This window comes from Cebidichthys violaceus, unplaced genomic scaffold (assembly GCF_023349555.1).
Source record: "Cebidichthys violaceus isolate CVI_PGR_0920_01 unplaced genomic scaffold, fCebVio1.0.p SCAF_98, whole genome shotgun sequence".
NCBI classification, from domain to species: Eukaryota; Metazoa; Chordata; class Actinopteri; order Perciformes; family Stichaeidae; genus Cebidichthys; species Cebidichthys violaceus.
In genome coordinates this window covers 353,595-373,622 of record NW_027176984.1, presented here as the reverse complement: position 1 = coordinate 373,622, position 20,028 = coordinate 353,595, and the positions used below count along the sequence as shown (strand labels likewise).

Here is a 20,028-nt window from a genome sequence, read left to right as displayed (position 1 = left end):
GCTGAACAAACATCACCATCCATTCAAACCTGACTCACCGGTTTGAGCTTGAAGCACCAGTTCTCTCTCCTCCAGCTCACCAACAGATACAGGAATTGATTTCTGACAGCGGCCGTCATTGGGGCCCGGCTGGGCTTCAGCTGTGATTGATGACCCGCAGTGATGACAAACGAGGGACAAATTAACGAGGGACACAACATTTACATAATGTCCTATTAATCACTGTGACAGAGGTGGTGATGGGAATGAGAGGGGGGGTGTTTATATATTTATATTTGAGATGTAATAACAAACCATATGCTTGGTGTGCAGTGGTTTAGAACACTGTATCACTCAGATAGTGTTACTCAGATAATCCACTGCAGGAATGTGACAGTGTTTGCATGTAAACTGTGTGTTTGATCCATTCAGGAGTAAAACTACATAGATGTCAATAGAAAGGTGAAAATACCTGTAGTGATAATTGTTATGTATAAATATACACTTAAATAAAAATATATTGAGCATTATGTTCAGAGAAGCTTTGCTGTTAGTGCCTTTTATTTTTAGAATTAAATATGAATGAATAATGAATGAATTACAAGTGATTAAGAGATACTTGAGGAAACGTTACTTAGCTTTTCATAGTAATTCTAAACACACCATTCACGTACATTCACTTACATCATTTACATCAACTCAACAGCAGTGTGAGTTATTGTCATGGTGTTTTTAATCAACTCACTTTGTGGTGAAAACTGTAAATGTCGTATTTGTCATTTAAAGTAATACGTTTCCCTTCTAAAAGCGGTGTACCATTTTCCGGGGTTTTTTTAATCACGCAAACGCACCACGTGAGGGAGACGTTACGTCAGCACGCTACGCGCCAAATTTGTACCGCACTGAAGACTCGAGAGGAAGACAGCCGCGGGTCCGGTCTCCTTGACGCGGTGTCGGTGTCGTTCGGCTGTTGGTGCGGAACCCGTCCTCCTCAGGATGTCTCAGCAGGACGGGTATTCTCCCAGCTTCAAGCGGCCGGCTGACGTCATGCGGATGAGGAGGAAGAGAACTCGTAGCGACGCCGGCGTCTCCTCGACGGGCGGCCCCGGACAAAGCGACTCACCGCGGGCGTGCGTTCGGCCTTTCTCCCCGGGGCCGCTTTTCCACAACCAGAACCGCTCCGGAGGCGGGACGAAGCGCAGAAACCCGTTCGCGAACATCGAGAACACGTTCAGCCCCAAAAAGAAATGTCTCATTTACAACGACGACGCTGCGGACGGTCCCACGATGAGGACACGGACAGAGGAGGAGGACACGTCATCAAAGGAGTGTCCTGGAGGTCTGTCTCTCAGCGCGAGGCTGGCCGAGGCAGAAACCCAGGAGCGCCAAGATGTGTCCAGCAAGGTGTGTTCATACTGAATACACAGATACACGCTCCGTGGAGTCACGTGACGTAGGACCAGAGCACGTCACACACACGTGTCACTTCATATTATCATAATGTGTTCATGTCTCTGTCCTCTCCTGTAGGACTGTCTCACTTTCTCTGAAGATGACTCTCTGTTTGAAGAAGAGGAGAAAGATGTTAGCGGTCCACTCCTAAAGGTTTGTTGTTGTTGTTGTTGTTGTTGTCGTTGTCGTTGTCGTTGTTGTCGTCATGGTCATGGTGTCCTTGTGTACCAAAGCCACTAGTGTTGGTCTGATGTCTCTCCAGAGTCCCCCGGCCATCGCTCCGGCCTCCATCGCTCCTCCCATGTGCACAGAGTACCCGGCGGACTGGAGCCTGAAGACCCGCCTCCTCTTCACCTCCCCGCTCACCCTGTCGTGGGCTGAGCACCCCAAAGCCCAGGAGGAGGCTTCAGGGCTCAGTCACCACTGCAGAGCTCGGTTCAGCCCTCTGCCCCACAGCCTGCAGGTACTCGCACCACACAGACAAGAAGTGATCCGTAACGAGTGCCTTCTGTACTCGAGGACACGGGTATGTTCAGACAGGCGGTTTGAGACAGACGCACATAGAAAGTGGTCTTGTGAGCCTCCCTGTGTCCCTGCAGGATCCCAGGTCCTGCTCTGAGCTGCGGTCGGCCTTCCAGCAGAGTCTGGTGTACTGGCAGCACCCCTCCCTGCCCTGGATCCCTCTGTTCCCCAGGATCAACGCCGAGAGGAGCTTCGCGGGGAGAAGCACCCCCTGGGCACAAGACCGAGCCCTGCAGCAGAGTCTCATGAGTGAATGGTGAGCTGGACAGAGGAGAGGAAGCCGCGCTATCGAGGACTCTGGTTCCCTGTTGTGGTCTCTGACTGGGACTAAACGTCTCTCGCTTTTGTGTCTCTGACTGTCGTCTTCAGGTCCGTCAGTCTGTCGTCTCTCTACAGCCTGTTGAAGGCCCGACTGTGTCCCTACTTCTACCTCTGCTCCCATCAGGTGGGTGTTGGTGGCGTTCAGGTTTTGGTGGTTTTTGAATCTGATGAGGTTACAGAGGAGTTAGTCCACTGCATGGTGTCTTCACAGCAGCACACTGCAGTCAGTCCCTCATGTGATCGGGTCTCTTCTGTCAGTCCACAGTGTTGTTCAGGGCGGCCGGTCTGGGGGGCTCCAGCAGCATCACTGCCTCCATCTCTCCGACGACCAGGGGCCTCAGAGAGGCCATGAAGGCCGACGGTGAGTCCTCACAGCTTCAGCGTCCCGTCACCAGACGCTTCAGTGAGACTGCTTCATGAATGCATTACGCTGGGAGCTCATTCCTCTGTGTATCTGTTCAGGTATAGAGTTCAGTCTCCCTCTAGTGGAGGAGAGGAGGAGGAGCAGGGAGCAGCAGAACCTGAGCGGGCAGGGAGAGGAGGAAGAGCAGGAGTAAGTGTGTGTGTGTGTGTGTGTGTGTGGATGATGATGATGATGATGATGATGATGTGGACAATGACTTGATTGTAGGTGTTCTGAGCTGAACGAGGAGAGTCCGGCAGGTGACGAAGAAGAGAATGACGATGAAGACGGCAGCTTCTCCTGGCTGAAGGAGATGGGTGTCCAGGACAAAATCAAGAAGCCGGACAGCATCACCATGCAACTGTATCCTGCTGCTTCTCTGACAGCGATCGTCAGCGGTCCTGTTTGTGTGTCAGACCGTTAACGAGTACTTCACAAACACCGTGTGTCCAGTGTCTATGTGTCCAGTGTCTATGTGTCCAGTGTCTATGTGTCCAATGTCACGTCACAAGCAGTCAGAGCTCCTTGACCACCGGTGTAGTCGTAAGGAAGGTCCGGCTGTGTCTCTGGACCACAGGCCGGAGTCTGTGGTGTGTGTGGAGGGACCGCACACCTTCACCCTCATCAACTTCCTCATCAGCTGGAAGGGTCTGGTGGCTGCAGCGGGCTCCCAGGCCGGCTTACCCCCAACGCTCCTGGCTCCCAGCGCCTTCAGGGGAGCCACGATGCACACGCTGAAGGTGTGAACACACACACACACACACACACAGAGTAAAGGCACACACACACTGCTGCTATGTCTGCTTCTGTGTGTTTCAGGCCCGCAGTGTGAATGTGAGGAGCCAGGTTGGTTCGAGCTACCAGAGCATCGGCAGTGTGGAGGTCACAGGTAGATCAGTGCTCTGCTCTTTGGGGCGCTGGAGTGTAGAACTTTGTGGAGACGTAATGTTGAACTAGTTGTCTCCTCCTTCCTTTAGGACCTATCCTCCCCTCCTCGCTCCACACCATCACGACCCTCCTCCGGTCCGCACAGAAAGGGAACTTCTCAGCTGCTCTTTACACACACACACCTACCGCTGTCATGAACACACACACCGCCGAGCAGCAGGTAGGACAGCCGTGCTCCTCAATGAACGGGTCAGACTTTGTTCAGAACCCGATGCGCTACAGAACCGAGCTGGTTCAGCCCAGCCGGGTCTCATTCTTAGTCCAGCTGTCTGTGTGTCTGCAGGGTACCGGGGGGGCGGTGGACCTGTCTGCTTGTGGTCTCCATCCTGCTTCCCTCCAGCAGCTCCAGCAGCCCTCCAGCCTGGGCAAGACCGCTCTGACTCACATCAACATGAGCAACTACAGCTACATGTGGAAGAAGTGATGCGCTGCGCTGTGGGATCATGGGTAAAACCACGTTCCACTGTGAAGACGATGAGCCAACAGACGCGTGGAACCAGTGCTGAGCTGTGATGATCGCACTGTTCTGAACCTGTTTTTAATATTGATCAATGCATCATTAGTTAGCTTGTGTGAAAATGTTTTTAATCACACTGTTCTGTTTTCTCAAATTAAAGTACTGGTGCACCGTCACATGTGGAGGAAGTTATTACTCTGTGTGTGTGTGTGTGTGTGTGTGTGTGTGTGTGTGTGTGTGTGTGTGTGTGTGTGTGTGTGTGTTTCTTGAAGGAGTCCTACACCGTACAACGTGACTAAATAATGCAAGATTAATAAATACTTTAGTCAGCAGACCATCTTTTAGCAGGCTACTATTATATCAATGTGGATTAATTCAACGACTGACCCTGATCAAACATGTTTATGAAAGAGCAGCAGCTACAGCCACAGCAGGCTGTCTCTGTTAGAAGACATGTGGAGACAACTGTGGAAGCTGCTCTACGCTGCTCACTGAAGATGGCTTCCCTTCACTGGGGTAGTTTGACAGAAAGCTACTCGTCATTCTGCTACTCTATGCTCAGTTAGGTCATTCCCGTAAAATCATATTTACAGATATGGAACATTCCACCTTAATTCACCTCATTGTTCCCTTCAGCAGAAAGCCTGACCATGACAGAGGAAGCTATACAACAATACAGATGAAATGACGAAGCAGAACTCATCTAAGGTAGAAAGGACTGCTTTACAACTTGTAGTTTGTAACCTTGAGTGTTGATGCTTACGAAACAAACTAAATATAATGGTCATAGGTTTGAAGTTCACCATCGTTCATTTGAAGGTCTTGTGGATGCTGCACAGCTACTATGAGGCTTATTTAGTGAGGCAAACATCAGCTGATTGGATGCTCCTATTGCCACAGGTGCATTCAGCCGGCTGAATGCTTCTGCCAGGTGTCCATGCTCACCACTCCTGGGGCAGAGCTTGGGCCGGCCCTGGTAGTGAATAGAGCCCCTGTTGTTACCCAGGACTATCACAGCTGGCAGATGTTTCAGGCCCTGTTAGCCTCGAGGGTCCTGCCATTGCTGGATGGGGACCCTCCAAATGCAATTCCAGATCTTCATCTCTCACCTTGGTAGCCTGGCCTTCACAGTGCACCATCTACCCAGCCCCAACCAAATGTCATCCGCATCCACCGTCCCACTGAACCTTCTCACAGTGACCGTTTCAAAGGCATTCTCAGTCACTTTCTCAACATTAAAAGCAGAAATCTGGGGTTTCATGTTCTCTAAACGAATCCAAAGCTCTCTCCAGTGCTATGGCAGAAAGCTTCCATCAAGTCCTTTGTTAGGTAGTTCAGGTCTTCTGGCTCAACATTCAGGGCTTTTTGGATCCTGGAGAAGTCTAGTCTAGATATCCCCAGTAGCTTCCCATCTACTTCTTTGAAAGTTAGTCAGACGCTGTGGTCAGCTAAGGGCTGAAGAAGATAAAACACCTAAAATAGACTAAAGACGAAACCAACAAGACTTCTGATGAAGTGAGAACATTATTAACAGTGCGTTGATGTGGTTTTATTCAAGTTTTTCACACAAAAATCACATAAAACTATTTCAATTCAATGAAACAGTCTCTGTGCTACAAGAACTAATTCTAACACTCCTGCTGTAATGAGCGGTTCCTCTTCATCAGCTTTCACTGATTTGCTTTGAGGTTTATTCTAGTTTCTACTCCAGAACGCTCTCTCTGACGTTCCTACGTTTTTGGGGGTCTATCTTTCCTCTGGTAGCAAAAGCATCTTCTACTCCCCTCCTCTGAGGGGTAAGACGGTAGAAGGGTCTTCTTGTCCTCTATTCTGGGGGGGGGGGGGGGGGTACGACCCCTAAGGGTCTCTTCAAGAAGTCTATCTCATTCTCTAGTTGGGGAAAAAGCCTCCACTCTGTTTTTCTGCTGCTAAAAAGCTGGCCCCTCCTTCATTTCATGTGTCACTCACAGGAGTCCTTTTAGAGCTGAAGCAGAAGGTGACTGGTTTGATACGTTTTGAGTGACTATTTTATAAAAGTCATCTATATGGTTTATATGGTTAATCACCTCTATCAAGAAATAAACCAGGTTATATGTGTAATGGTTATACTTTGAATCAAAAAGGTTACAGATTGTAATAGTTATACTTTCATACTTTTCTACGATCTCTCAGCATCCTCCTCTGAAAGAATCAAAGTATTAGTTTTTACAGAGTCACATTTTTCAATAGTCTCTTTTATTATGTCTCCAAAACTGTCAGCAGCCCTTCAGGCCTTTGGGTTGAACCAGGAACATGGTTTCCAGCTCAGTCCTCAGAGTTCTCCCAAACCCTGAGCCTCAGAGAGAGTTCTCCCGTCTCGAGTGGCATCCTGTGGCCTGCTGGTAGGAGGCTGAGCTGGTCCTGTGTCTTCAACCTGCTGATGCCGTCCTGGCGTGACAGGTGTTGTCTCAGCTGGAGTTGGTCTCTCTAGGGCCTGTTCCATGGGTTCAGTCTGGTTCAGGTTCTGGAGGCTTAGCTGCTTCAGGCACAAGGTCCGGCTCTGTGGAGCCTGCTATCTGGAGCTAGGGAGTGTGGGAGAGGGGGCTGTATCTGCACTAGGGTCCATGAGGGACTCATGAGGTGGCAGTGGGGAGACTCTGATCTATTTCTCCTACAGGGTGAAGTGAGGAGTCTGAGGTCCCTATCTCTGGGGGTGAGGGGGGAGTTAAAACCTTCCTCCTCATCAGTTTCAGAGAGGTCGGTTTGATGGCCTGTGTGCTGTACACACCCAGTGTTGTACACACTGAGTGTAGGTGGAAGTTGGAAGCACTTTTGAATCCTCATATTTCCAAGACGGAGGTAGCTAGAGAGCTGATTCCAAGTGCAACCGCAAGCTCGGTCTGCAGGCTGGAGGCTGGAGTGGTCCAGTGAGTCTGTGGTCCCGTGAGTCTGTGGTCCAGTGAGTCTGTGGTCCCGTGAGTCTGTGGTCCAGTGAGTCTGTGGTCCAGTGAGTCTGTGGTCCCGTGAGTCTGTGGTCCAGTGAGTCTGTGGTCCCGTGAGTCTGTGGTCCAGTGAGTCTGTGGTCCAGTGAGTCTGTGGTCCCGTGAGTCTGTGGTCCAGTGAGTCTGTGGTCCCGTGAGTCTGTGGTCCAGTGAGTCTGTGGTCCAGTGAGTCTGTGGTCCCGTGAGTCTGTGGTCCAGTGAGTCTGTGGTCCCGTGAGGAGCTACTGAGGCACAAAGTCGATCAAATGTCTTGCCTATGAGGTTGGACATAAATGAGAATTTGGAAGTCAAAGAAGAACATTTGGACGCACTTTGAAAAGCTCATATTTCAGAGACAGCTACGTCACACATGGGGCTCTGATCGTTTACTGCTGGGTCAGCAGAAATAAAGGGAGCACATATCGTTTCTTGAGATGCTGGTTCTCGTTTGACCCGTCTACCTCCGACACGCCCTAGAAGTGGATCACAAACTATTTCTTTTGACTTTGTTATAGTTGTCTAGTGGTCATTAGCATAAAAACACACAATTCAAATGATCAGGAAATTAATTTTATTTGTTGATAAAGAAACTTGAACAACAAGCTGTAACATCTAAAGAACATGTTATCATACATCTCTTATAAACCTCATGTTTCTCACACATTGTCACATGACTCCACAGTTATACTTCATATGTCTTCTTGTTGACTCCTCCCTTTTTTGGTTTAAATCATCTCCTGTTTTAGGTGTTGAGTGAGGATTGTGTTCCACGACGTTTCCTGCTTTTAAAAGCTTGAAATTCAAAACATCTTTAGTCGTATATGTCTTCTTGTAAAGCATGTGTAGCTATTAAGAGCATTGAGCAAGTAGTAGTACTTGTAGTAGTAGCAGAAGTATTGTAGTACTTCTGTTGCTGAAGTTTTGAAAGCGCTCTGAGAAACAAACTGTGTTGTTATGAAGCCCTATTTGTTTCATGTAAAAGTGAAGCTCAACACCTACCGATACACTGAGTGCAGAGTGTAGACGCATAAATGCATGACGGGGTGCTCGGTCATTAACGGACAGTGCAACACGAGCTGTAAGGTCACCAGACTGATGCATTTTACTCTGAAAAGTACAAACATCCTGTACGCTGTTAAAGATTACAATAGGTCATGTGACAACACTGTTGAAGAGCTTCATCATCATCACTCCACAGTTCTTGGTTCAGCTGAAGTCCAGCGCTGTGTAAAGACACGGGTCCACCTCACGGAGAGCAGCGATCAAAACCGAGCAGGCTTCGGGTCCCTTTCTTCCCACCGCGTCCATCACGTCTCATGCTTTATCCGCTCGGTCTTTGGTTCTGGCCGACTGCATCCCAGCGTCGGTAATCACTCCGCGCTCGAGGAGTTTATCCAGCAGCCGGTCCAGGACCGGATCAGACACGCTGTTCACGAACAGCGTCCAAACTGAGAACAGCTTCTGGACGCGGCCCATTGCCGAGACGTTTCTCTGTTGGATTTCTGCTCCTGGACCTGGAAGACAACCAAGAAAATACTGTTATGTGTATAATCAACAAACGGACAATACTGTGAAGTTCTGAAGAAAGGAAAAGTCTGTTTGAACTGCTGCAGCAAGATATTTCTGCTGTGTTAATCACTTCCTGTGTGGAAGTGTTCAGCCTCGATTTGACAGAAGAGAGTTGCAGCTGTCCCTCATGGAGTTCAGATACATGGAGCATAAACACTGTGAGATGAACGTCGGCCATCACTGGGCGCCTGATACCTTTACCTTGCAGTAACACGTCACTCTTCCAGACTACGTTCCTCTCTCCGTCCTGGATCCACAGAGTCACTCTCTCCATGTTGGGGGTCAGGAAAACTTCAAATGTCGTATGGAAATTGGGTCCAAACATCGGGTCAAATTGTTCACCCTGAAAACAACAACCAGAGGTCAGAATGTGTATCTGCTTCCTCCCGGATAGTGAATCTACATGCAGCTGGTGTCTGCATAGCTCTGGGGATCCTTCAGCCTGCCCTCCTACTTTGGATAGACGGAGCTACCGGTGCACACAACGCTGAGGACCTTTTGGCTGCCTCTCTGCGGCTCCCTGAAAGTGTTTTGGACCGTGTGATTGGCTAACAGCTAAGGGAACTACCACAGACAAAGTGAAAAACACTTGATGTGGACACAGACCCTCAGAAGGTAGACGTGACCTGACTCACCTCAGGCTGGATCCAGAACCCCGCAGGTTCACTGTGGACGCTGTAACGTTGACCAATGTCCAGCAGACAGTCGGAGGAGATCTTGATGTACTTTGCTTCTTCATGTCTTATGGCAACCTTCGTTAACAAGACATCATGAGTTTAGTTTAAGCTCAGATAGTCAGGGTAACTTTATGTCTAGAGTCCATCTACACTTCAAAAGAGATTTATGAGGATATACTGTAAACAAATGAATGAAAGTAGAATCAGTGTTTCTAGATAAAACCCCCCAAATGCTACAGCACTGTTTTATGCAGCATTAAACAAATCATATTCAATTATGTGAAGTTTGCATCCAGGGCGATTCTCATCTCCCAACAAATTAAAATACTGGTTTCAACTGGGACTCCAAATACTGAAAGTCCAGAAGAAATGCTGAGAGAGAATCTAAAAACCCACAACAAACAAAACAAACTGCAGGTCAGATAGATTCGAGCACGAGGAGCAAAGTGTGACTCGTCTTTGTGGAACCAGCTGTGGCTCCAAACAGGAGTTGAGGTTGCTGGTGAGGACGTGTGACAGACAGTTACCTCGTCCACAGAGATGTTGTCCTGCAGCAGAAACACATTGAGAATTTGAGCTCTGGTGAACGGGGGTCGGAGGAACAGCAGGACTTGGCCCTTTATTGGTAGCCCGACGTCCCGAAACCTCCTGTAGATATTCCAGACCAGGCCAAAGACGGAGAGGCTCGGGACCTTCACCACCACATGAGTATCCGTGATCTCCAGCGGCTCCAGGATCGTCATTCCATCATCGGTGATGTTGGCGACAGACAACAGGCCGTCAAAGACCAACGCTGTGGAGCAAAGTTAAACCTTTACTACCATTGATAAAACAGGTTCATCCCAACACAAGTCATTTCTTACCACCTGAGTTCAATTTGTCATTTTTCAGCAGAGTCATGTGATTGGTCTCACGTGTGCACCTCTGTGTCTGTCCACAGCGTATCTCACCTTGTGCTCCAGCTGACTGCATAATGTTTCAGTTATGCATCCGCAAGGACCTCTTGTTGCAGTGACTCACACCCTCAGAACAACTTGTATAGCCTGTTTCGTACTGCCATTGACTGCCTGCTAACCCACCACTCTTAACAAACCCCCGGCCCCCAGTGATACCCCAGCTGAGTGCATCACCAACCCCCCCACCGACTACTATGCTGCAAGAGACACAACAGAGGGACACTTTGTTGTGTCTGGATGAAGGCTAACGAAGCTACCAGTACACACACTGCTGAGTAGCTCTCTGCCGCTGCTCTGTGGCTCACTTTCATTGTTTTAGCAATAGATTGGTATTTAGTGTTACCAATCTATTATAGTGAATATGTCACCAGATGCAGCTAGCTGCACACATTAGTACATCTCTTTGCAGTTCAACTGATGCAGCCTGTCCTCACCGTCCTTTGTTTCACAGTGTGGGAGGTGGAGCTGACTGACTGCAGCATCCTCAGAACTCTTGATGTCGTACAGCATCCCTGCAGCCTTCTTGCTGGCTGGTTGGAGGAGGCCGTCGTCCCATTGGACAGTCCTGTACAGCAGCTCCGCCTCTTGAGCCATAACGAACACCAGTCCAGTCAAAGAACACTGGAACACACCTGGACCAGGACACCTGAACCTGTAGGACACGGAAAGGACCAGTTAATAGAAGAAGCATCTATTGGCCGTTAGTCACATGATCTGTTTCCAGTCACAGGTGTCCATGTGCAGCACAGGGAAACTGATGGTGTGAAGGACAACCACCCCCGTATTTAGACCCGTAGTTTGCTTGCTTTGCTGTTGATTCAGAGACTCACTTGGTACAGTGGTTGTATTTGCTCCTCGGTTTGTTTGTGTTCACACAGCGACGTTCAAGACTAATGCCATGTGAGAGAAAGCTGCTCCGTCATTGGTCAGACACATTACCGGGAAGATTCTTCTCGATTATGGAGCATCTGTCACGGCCAGGCCGTGCTTCCCGTTTGCCCCTGTGTGTGTGGTGTGGGCGTGGCTCTGAGCTGGTCTCCTCCTGACTGCTATTCATTCACCTCACCTGTATAGTCTACTTAGCTGCCTTCCATCAACTCCTCGACTCAACAGTTTCTCTACGCCGGTGTTTCATCCACTCGTTGGAACCACAGTGTTGGTTTGTCCTCCTCGGTCGCTCAGTGTTGTTCATTCGGAGTTTATTTCCTTGTGTTATTGCTTGAACTTGCCCCGTCTTCCTGTGCCCACAGTGGATCATCCTCTACGTCTGCCTGCCTCGACAACGTAATCCATTCCCAGCCACGCTCACGCCCAGGATCACCACCCACTATCCCGTTAATAAAGCGCTTCACTTTATTTAACCTCGTCCGTGTCACAACCCGTGACGGTATCAGCAGCATGTATTGCTTATTTTGTGTTCAAAGCCACCTGAACCAGTACCTGAACCGTGAATGAATGCATGCACAGTTTTATAAATCATTCATCCGTCTTCCTCCTCTTATCTGGGGTCGGGTCGCAGTGGCAGCAGGCCAAGCGGGCTGACCCAGACTTCCCTCTCCCCCGCAACATGTTCCAGCTCATTCTGGGAGATGTAGTCCCTCCAGCGTGTCCTGGGTCTTCCCCGGGGTCTCCTCCCAGTTGGGCGTGGCCGGAAAACCTCCAGTGGGAGGCGCCCAGGAGGCATCCTGATTAGATGCCCGAACCACCTCCGCTGACTCCTTTCGAAGCGAAGGAGTCTACATAGTTTTATAAATGAGGTCCAGGTCCTGTTTGGACTTGCTCCCCACAGACAACAGACCTTCGTTTAGAATCACAGCTTGATGAACCATGAAAGAAGCTGGAACAGTGTATTTCATAGGGTTACCTGTATGAAGATTCAGCTGTGCGTTCAGGTGAGAAAGACAATGGAGCCTGGAAGTAAGAAAGCACAAAGTTAGTTATTTCAATAGAAGTCAAGTAACATCACAGTTCTCTGCCCTCTGTCCCTGTTACACAAGAACTCTGTTCACTCAGCCAGTAAACTGCTGCTCCCTCACCTCTCGGTCGGGCACATTGGTCTTCACATCCAGTTTGCCGTCGGCGTCACCTGATGGACAGAAGAAGAGACAGAGAAACATTAGCAGATTTGACGAGGCTCATTAAGATCAGACGTTAATGCAGAATAGCTTGAACGGGGACATTCTTTCAATACTCACAGTGTTCGTCTTTCTTAGTGATCAACCTGCCATTCAGCCTGTCAGGAGGAACACAACAAGAGTTAAGCATCCAGTTTGAAATAATTGTTGGTTCTTTAAGTTAGCCAGCTTCATAGTCCTAGTCACAGTCACCTTCATGCTGTGAGCGTGCATTAGAGGAAATAACAGTCTAGATGCAAAAAAACATCACAGGAAACAAAACCAACTACCTTCTTTACTCTGCTGTGAAATCCCACGACTTCTACAAACTCACTTTGCTTTGTCAGCTTTTATTGTATTATTTGTGGAGAAATGAAAGAAAAGAAACAGATGAGTAAAATCTCTCATTTGTTGAGCTCAAAGGGAGAAAAAGGAGGAACCCTCACTGTGAGTAACCAGCACACACTGACTGACCTCAGAGTCCCCAGTCTGCAGTGTGGACTCTCCAGAAGGTCACACAGCAGCTTATCTCCTGAATCCTTCAGGTAGTTTCCATTCAGCTCCAGCTCTCTCAGACCTGACGGGTTGGACTTCAGAGCTGAGGCCAGAGAAGAGCAGCTGACCTCTGACAACCCGCAGGAACTCAGTCTGAATGAAGGATCAATGATTTAGATACAAATCAGTTTATAACCCAATCAGATGTGCTCAGCTTCTAAATGTGGAGACATGAGTTTAGAGACAATAACAGTTCCTCCTCTTCACTGTGGAGGTTGGTTCATGGCGTTACACCGGTTCCTCTTCTTCACAGTTCATTTAGTTTCTACATCCTCTGGTGTTTCACAGAATAATGTAATTAAAAGCACATCGAGTATAAATGCCTTTTGTTCACGCTCGGAGCTCACGGACGGAAACGAGCTCCTTACAAAACCGCTTAGTGCCGCTGAACATGTTGCTCATCCCGCTGACGTTGTCGGTGCAAGGAGGCACGAACACAACGTTGTGGTTTTTAAAAGAAAATCCAAAGTTAAACCAAGGTTAAACAGTTTTACATTCGCTGGACGGATCTACTGGACTGTTTGTTCGTTTGCTTTTTGTTCACATCCTGGAAGAGGAAGCGGACAGTTTTCCTGCAGAAGTGAAGAAACGGATTCTTCAGAGAGAGAGAAGCACACTTCTCCTCTCCAGCCAAGCCGCCTTTGTTCCAGCCGGAAGGAAAGAAAGATTCCCTTAACGAGCCTCACAGAGTTTCATCACCGCGCCACACAGAGCCGCACCGCCGTGGAACTCATAGAAGGACCACATCTTCGACCACGACATCACCTCACACTAAGGCAAAGAGTCTGGGCAGAGTTAGGCTTTAGTCAGGTGTTTATATAACGTGGTGTGTATGCTCAGTGATCACAGAGATCAACGATGGAGAGCTAATGTAGCTACAGGTGAGCTTCAGACGCGTGTAGATGGAGCGATCTCTCTATTGTCTATCGCCATGTTAGAGTACCGTGAGGCGTCACGTGCACACTCCATGTTGATGGTTCTATCTTCAAGGTGTAGTCCCATGTGACGTAGCTACGTTTAGGTTACATCATACGTTGTCTGAGCTGTTGTTGGTCCCTGTTCTCAGGGTGGTGCCCCGTTATTAATAATAATCGTTAATAATCTTAATAATTCTATTGATGTCAATAACTTGTTTTTATACTTGCTGATAACTCAAACACGCTCCTTTTGTTTCCCAACAGGGTGTAAGCTATGTTTGTACATGAATGAGTTAACTGGTTGATTAGACAGATAGGAATAGTATAGATTCATCTTCTTTAGTTAAGGAACAGCATCAACAGATGTACTGATCCTCTGCTCTCACAGGTTGGGGTTTGCTCTAGAGTTCTGTGGGAGGTTAGCGGACCTGGTTCTTGTGTGTATGGTGCATGCAGCCCAGGGTCAGTCCACTTTTATCACAGGTTAAAGTCAAGTGTTTGGAGCTGATTCAGCCTGTGAGGGATGCAGATTTTGAACAAATTGAATTGTTTCTTTCTTATAATTAGTTTTTGGTTTGAATAATATTTTGGTTGAGCGTTTTGTATGTGTCTGCTTCCTGAAGAGGTGGGTTTTCAGCCTGCGCTGAAAGATGGGCAGCGACTCCGCTGTCCTGACGTCAGTGGGAAGTTCATTCCACCACTGTGGGCCAGGACAGAAAACAGCCGTGACCGGGTCGATCGGCCGCCAGGACCTCTGAGCGACGGGGCAACCGATCGCCCCGAGGCAGCAGAGCGAAGTGGTCGGGCGGGGGTGTAGGGCTTGACCGTGGCCTGGAGATAGGAAGTAGCTGTTCCTTTCACTGCCCTGTAGGCTAGCACCAGAGTCTTAAACTGGATGCGAGCTCTTACAGGTAGCCAGTGTAGAGAACGGAGAAAGGAAGTTGTGTGGGAGAACTTGGGGCGATTGAACACCAGGCGAGCTGCGGCTTTCTGGACAAGCTCCAGAGGTCTGATGGCCGACGCCGGGGCTCCGGCGAGTAGAGAGTGTCAGTAGTCCAGGCGGGAGATGACAAGAGCCTGGATGAGAAGCTGCGCCGTCTCGTCAGTCAAGTTGCAAGAGTTTTCATATGCTTTAAGCCATAATCATCAAAAATATAAAAAATAAAGGCTTGGAATATCTCACTTTGCATGTAATGAGTCTATATGATATATTAGTTTCACCTTTTTAGTTGAATTACTGAAATAAATGAACTTTTGCATGATATTCTAATTTTTCGAGTTTCACCTGTATATATGAAAGTAAGATTATGTATCTCTTCAGCAACCCTCAAATCAAAGAATACAGACACTTCATCTACAATTTAGTTGTATTTTCCCTTTAACTCACGAGATGCTGGTAACATATTTGTATACTTAATGTGAATATAATTCATTTAATCTCATTTCCACATGTGCAATGGGTATATACGCCTAGTTGACATCTTATTTTGAAAACCGGATGTTTCGCGTTATTTCCGCTAACTTTGGCAAAAAGTTTGGCTCGCTCCCAATCTGTGCCGTTTGAATGCGTTTACCGTGAATGTCAGCATATAGGTGCACTAGAATTTAAGGGTCTGCTGAGTTGACCGCAGTGTTAGCTACCGTAATGTTCCGTTCGCGCGTGGCTAAGAGAATAATAACGATATGAACCGTTTACAACAAACTCCCCCAAAAAGTCCCAAAATGTTCAAACTGTCACTTAGCTCGCGTTGGCAGAAAAACTATGACAAGTTTACCTTGTTGTGGAGCAGTGGGCTGTTTATCTGTCTGTTTCCTGATGGTAACTTCCTGATAGCGGTTTATCGGGGGGCGGGGACTACTGCGACGCCCACTCTTCTTCTTCTTCTTCTTCTTCTTCTTCTTCTTCTTCTTCTTCTTCTTCTTCTTCTTCTTCTTCTTCTTCTTCTTCTTCTTCTTCTTCTTCTTCTTCTTCTTCTTCTTCTTCTTCTATTGTTTTTATGGCGGTTGGCAAACAACTTTTGGGTGCATTACTGCCACCCACTAATCTGGAGTGTGAACTAAGGATATACATTCTCTAATTCGAAAAACAAACGAAAACCAACCAAACAAACAAATAAAACATAAATAAATAAGAAAATACAAATACAAAATACAAATTCTCAAACTCTTTTCATTAGTCTGGTTGACTCTAAACACTCCAGAAGAAGTTTCCAACATTTGTTACTAAAGCGTTTCTTTAGTTAGACCTTTTTCATAACTTCTCTCTGTCTCGTACAGTTATACTATATAATATACATTATATATATTATGTACATTACCTCTGACAGGACAATAAAACATGGTCCATAGTTTCTTCTTCTTCACACTTTCCATTGTTATGCTTTCCAATAACATAGAGGGAACTGTTAAGACCAGTATGACCATTCCTTAGTCTTGTCATAATCGTCTCCTCTTTCCTAGTTCGTCCACTAGATCTTGCACTCCCAACCAATGGTTTATTTTAAACAGATATCTTCCTTTGCTCCTATATAATTATATAGTATATAGAATTACAATGGAACAGCTGAAACAACTGGTTCCAAAATGACAATTTTGCTTGACCTCTCTGTACTAAAACCTCTCTAACTTTGTTTTGCTTCACTTTATCAAAGTCAAAGTCATGCAGAGAGGCTGTCCATATATTGTGCTATGATTTGGGAAAGTTTTTAGACTGTGAGCTGCATCATTTCAAAGAAATAATAACAATAAAAGTGCTTTTTTTCCCCAGGTGAACCTGAAACTTTTCAATTTGAGCTGTGTGCCGTCTTCATTTACTCTTAACCAGTAACATACATACTGATATTTACACATCTGAACAAATCTCACAAGTGGCCCCTGTATTATAACACTGAGATTGTCTCAATCTGGACCTTTTGGAATTTTAATTGAATACCCCTGGTATAGAGGGTCGGTCGGTAACCGCAAAGTTGGCGGTTCGATCCTTGGCTACTACGTGTGCTGTGCCGAAGTGTCCTTGAGCAAGACACTAAACCCCCGACTGCTCCCCGGGCGCCTCTCAATGGCAGCCCACTGCTCCCTATAGGGATGGGTCAAATGCAGAGAACCGGGGGGTTTTTTTTGGAAGTGCTTCCGGCGGCACACGAGTGGCAGCCTTTTACAGCAGCACCACTGAGCTTTACTTTTACATTTGTGTTACTTTTGTTTACCTCGTTTAACAGTAGTGCACTGTGGCAGCTAGACTCGTCGAGTTTGTCGTTGTCTATGTGCTGTTTATTGCACTTGTCACCAGTGTCCGGGGATCCAGCACACAGCCACTGGGCACATAATACACTATTCTCATACAGAGCTAAATTTATTCAAACGTGATTTGAGGGGAATATGCAGCGTCAGCAGTGTCAGTTACACAAGTGGGTATCTTTCTACTTCAGTTAAAACAAATGACAGTGTCCCTTGAGACAGTGTCAGAAAGCAGCATTATGCTTTAAATGGAGCTCAACCGTCTCAATGTTGTTGGTTCTGCACCATATGATGGGGTTCCATCTTTCTGCAGTATTCTGTCTCCTTTTGTGACATCTGATATATTTACATTGATTGATTTTCAGGTGAATTCCTGTATTGATGTATCCTGAGTTGTTGTGATGTTGTGTTCATGTCCCTCTGTATCCGCAGTAAAAGCACACGTTTGTTTTATTTGATGTCAGAAGGTTTGTGAAGGCCTTTGGCTAAGAAGTGATGAGCTGTGTGCACTGTGAAAGTCATGTTGGTAGACAAATATCAGCTTTTATTTACCATTCGTTTATTGTTTGCACACATTACAGAATATCACCATTATAATCATAGATACATAAGAATAACATTTACAATATCAAAAGTAATGGATGAAAAAAGAAAAGAAAGAAATATCACTAAGTATCAATAAATCAGCTGAGAAACCAAAATATTTCTCTAACAGAGTTCACTGTCACCATGACAACAGTTACAGTACAGAGATCCATAAATTGGACAGGGCTGTAATGATCAGCAGAGTTGAGGAGAAACAGTGTCATAAAATGTAATAAGCAGAAATTATACTTGGCTATTACTGTAAAATAACAAGATAAAGCAAAAAATATCTGATATGTAATCAGATTACAAAGTGGAGGGAAAATTTGGTTGTACAACATTTTCGACATCTGAAACATCTGATCAATTGTACAATGATTGGAATAATTTGAAAGTGTTTGTGAATTAATATCTGGTTGACTGGATATTGTAGAAACATATGTAACATAAGGCTTAAAGCTAAAAAAAGACTTTAATCCTCATTTAAATCTTACTATTTTGTATATAATTTCAGAATTGCATTTCATTTATCTATCAGAATATCAAGATTAATTACAAAACAAAAATTTGAATGAGGATCAATCCTCTTTAGAAGTTATAGATTTCATATTTATGAGGTTACATTTCTCAAGCCTGTGATCATCCATTACACTGTTCAACCAGCAGAGGAGTTTGAATCGAAGCTCCGCGGTCCCCCTCGTGTTGTCAGTAGACCGCTGTCAGTAGACCGCTGTCACTAGACCGCTGTCACTAGACCGCTGACAGTAGACCGCTGTCTGTAGACCGCTGTCACTAGACCGCTGTCACTAGACCGGCCAACTAGACCGCTGTCAGTATACCGCTGTCAGTAGACCGCTGACAGTAGACCGCTGACAGTAGACCGCTGTCTGTAGACCGCTGTCACTAGACCGCTGTCACTAGACCGGCCAACTAGACCGCTGTCAGTATACCGCTGTCAGTAGACCGCTGTCAATAGACCGGCGACACTAGACCGGCGACACTAGACCGGCGACACTAGACCGCTGACAGTAGACCGCTGTCTGTAGACCGCTGTCAATAGACCGCTGTCAATAGACCGGCGACACTAGACCGGCGACACTAGACCGGCGACACTAGACCGCTGTCTGTAGACCGCTGTCTGTAGACCGGCCAACTAGACCGCTGTCAGTAGACCGCTGTCAGTAGACCGCTGTCTGTAGACCGCTGTCTGTAGACCGCTGTCACTAGACCGCTGTCACTAGACCGCTGTCACTAGACCGCTGTCAGTGGACCGCTGTCTGTAGACCGCTGTCTGTAGACCGCTGTCTGTAGACCGCTGTCACTAGACCGCTGTCTGTAGACCGCTGTCTGTAGACCGCTGTCAGTAGACCGCTGTCAGTAGACCGCTGTCTGTAGACCGCTGTCTGTAGACCGCTGACAGTATACCGCTGACAGTATACCGCTGTCAGTAGACCGCTGTCAATAGACCGGCGACACTAGACCGGCGACAGTAGACTGCTGTCTGTAGACCGCTGTCTGTAGACCGCTGTCTGTAGACCGCTGTCAGTAGGCCGCTGACAGTAGGCCGCTGACAGTATACCGCTGTCAGTAGACCGCTGTCAATAGACCGGCGACACTAGACCGCCGTCACTAGACCGCTGACAGTAGACCGCCGTCACTAGACCGCTGACAGTAGACCGCTGTCTGTAGACCGCTGTCAATAGACCGGCGACACTAGACCGCTGACACTAGACCGCTGACAGTAGACCGCTGACAGTAGACCGCTGTCACTAGACCGCTGTCACTAGACCGGCGACACTAGACCGCTGTCGGTAGACCGCTGTCAGTAGACCGCTGTCAGTAGACCGGCGACACTAGACCGCTGTCTGTAGACCGCTGTCACTAGACCGCTTACAGTAGACCTCCGTCACTAGACCGCCGACAGTAGACCGCCGTCAGTAGACCGCCGTCACTAGACCGCCGTCACTAGACCGCCGACACTAGACCGCCGACAGTAGACTGCCGTCAGTAGACCGCTGACACTAGACCGCTGACACTAGACCGCTTACAGTAGACCGCCGCCACTAGACCGCCGACAGTAGACCGCCGTCAGTAGACCGCCGTCACTAGACCGCCGACACTAGACCGCTGACACTAGACCGCTGTCACTAAACCGCCGACAGTAGACCGCCGTCACTAGACCGCCGTCACTAGGCCGCCGTCACTAGGCCGCCGTCACTAGACCGCCGTCACTAGACCGCTGTCTAACATCCAAACACCAGAGCTTTGTTGAACTCACCTCACACGGTTTGAATCTATGGCAGAATGGGCACACTGGCACTTTGATGGATAACTACATGATCACTGGGAGAAACAAATAAGGCACAAGCATGCATG

The 20,028-nt window shown here is 47.5% G+C and overlaps 2 protein-coding genes across 2 annotated transcripts; one reads left to right on the top strand and one right to left on the bottom strand.

Moving 5' to 3' along the window:
• Nucleotides 1–894: 894 nt before the first annotated feature.
• On the top strand, nt 895–4,258 carry LOC137868121 (protein downstream neighbor of son homolog). Its single transcript, XM_068704662.1, has 12 exons — nt 895–1,383; nt 1,510–1,584; nt 1,694–1,894; nt 2,031–2,209; nt 2,323–2,398; nt 2,533–2,635; nt 2,737–2,827; nt 2,906–3,040; nt 3,219–3,417; nt 3,497–3,566; nt 3,655–3,785; nt 3,909–4,258. Exons 1-12 carry the CDS (start codon nt 976–978, stop codon nt 4,047–4,049), a joined length of 1,809 nt encoding a protein of 602 aa, XP_068560763.1. The 5' UTR covers nt 895–975; the 3' UTR covers nt 4,050–4,258.
• A 3,338-nt stretch (nt 4,259–7,596) lies between these two features.
• On the bottom strand, nt 7,597–15,787 carry LOC137868134 (NACHT, LRR and PYD domains-containing protein 1-like). Its single transcript, XM_068704675.1, has 10 exons — nt 15,606–15,787; nt 12,833–13,006; nt 12,440–12,477; nt 12,281–12,330; nt 12,109–12,155; nt 10,679–10,896; nt 9,816–10,081; nt 9,247–9,363; nt 8,813–8,954; nt 7,597–8,556 (listed from the first exon to the last, which is right to left on the bottom strand). Exons 6-10 carry the CDS (start codon nt 10,836–10,838, stop codon nt 8,357–8,359), a joined length of 885 nt encoding a protein of 294 aa, XP_068560776.1. The 5' UTR covers nt 10,839–10,896; nt 12,109–12,155; nt 12,281–12,330; nt 12,440–12,477; nt 12,833–13,006; nt 15,606–15,787; the 3' UTR covers nt 7,597–8,356.
• Nucleotides 15,788–20,028: the final 4,241 nt, after the last annotated feature.

What these genes read in the sequence shown, in the direction of transcription:
- LOC137868134 (XM_068704675.1), bottom strand. Translation starts at nt 10,838, where the DNA reads ATGGCTCAAGAGGCGGAGCTGCTGTACAGGACTGTCCAATGGGACGAC. An exon ending in GGTTCTGGATCCAGCCTGAG is followed by an intron (nt 8,955 to 9,246) that starts GTGAGTCAGGTC and finishes TGTTGTTTTCAG; the next exon opens with GGTGAACAATTTGACCCGAT. An exon ending in GAGTGACGTGTTACTGCAAG is followed by an intron (nt 8,557 to 8,812) that starts GTAAAGGTATCA and finishes GTTGTCTTCCAG; the next exon opens with GTCCAGGAGCAGAAATCCAA.
- LOC137868121 (XM_068704662.1), top strand. Translation starts at nt 976, where the DNA reads ATGTCTCAGCAGGACGGGTATTCTCCCAGCTTCAAGCGGCCGGCTGAC. An exon ending in GCCAAGATGTGTCCAGCAAG is followed by an intron (nt 1,384 to 1,509) that starts GTGTGTTCATAC and finishes CCTCTCCTGTAG; the next exon opens with GACTGTCTCACTTTCTCTGA. An exon ending in TCTACCTCTGCTCCCATCAG is followed by an intron (nt 2,399 to 2,532) that starts GTGGGTGTTGGT and finishes CTCTTCTGTCAG; the next exon opens with TCCACAGTGTTGTTCAGGGC.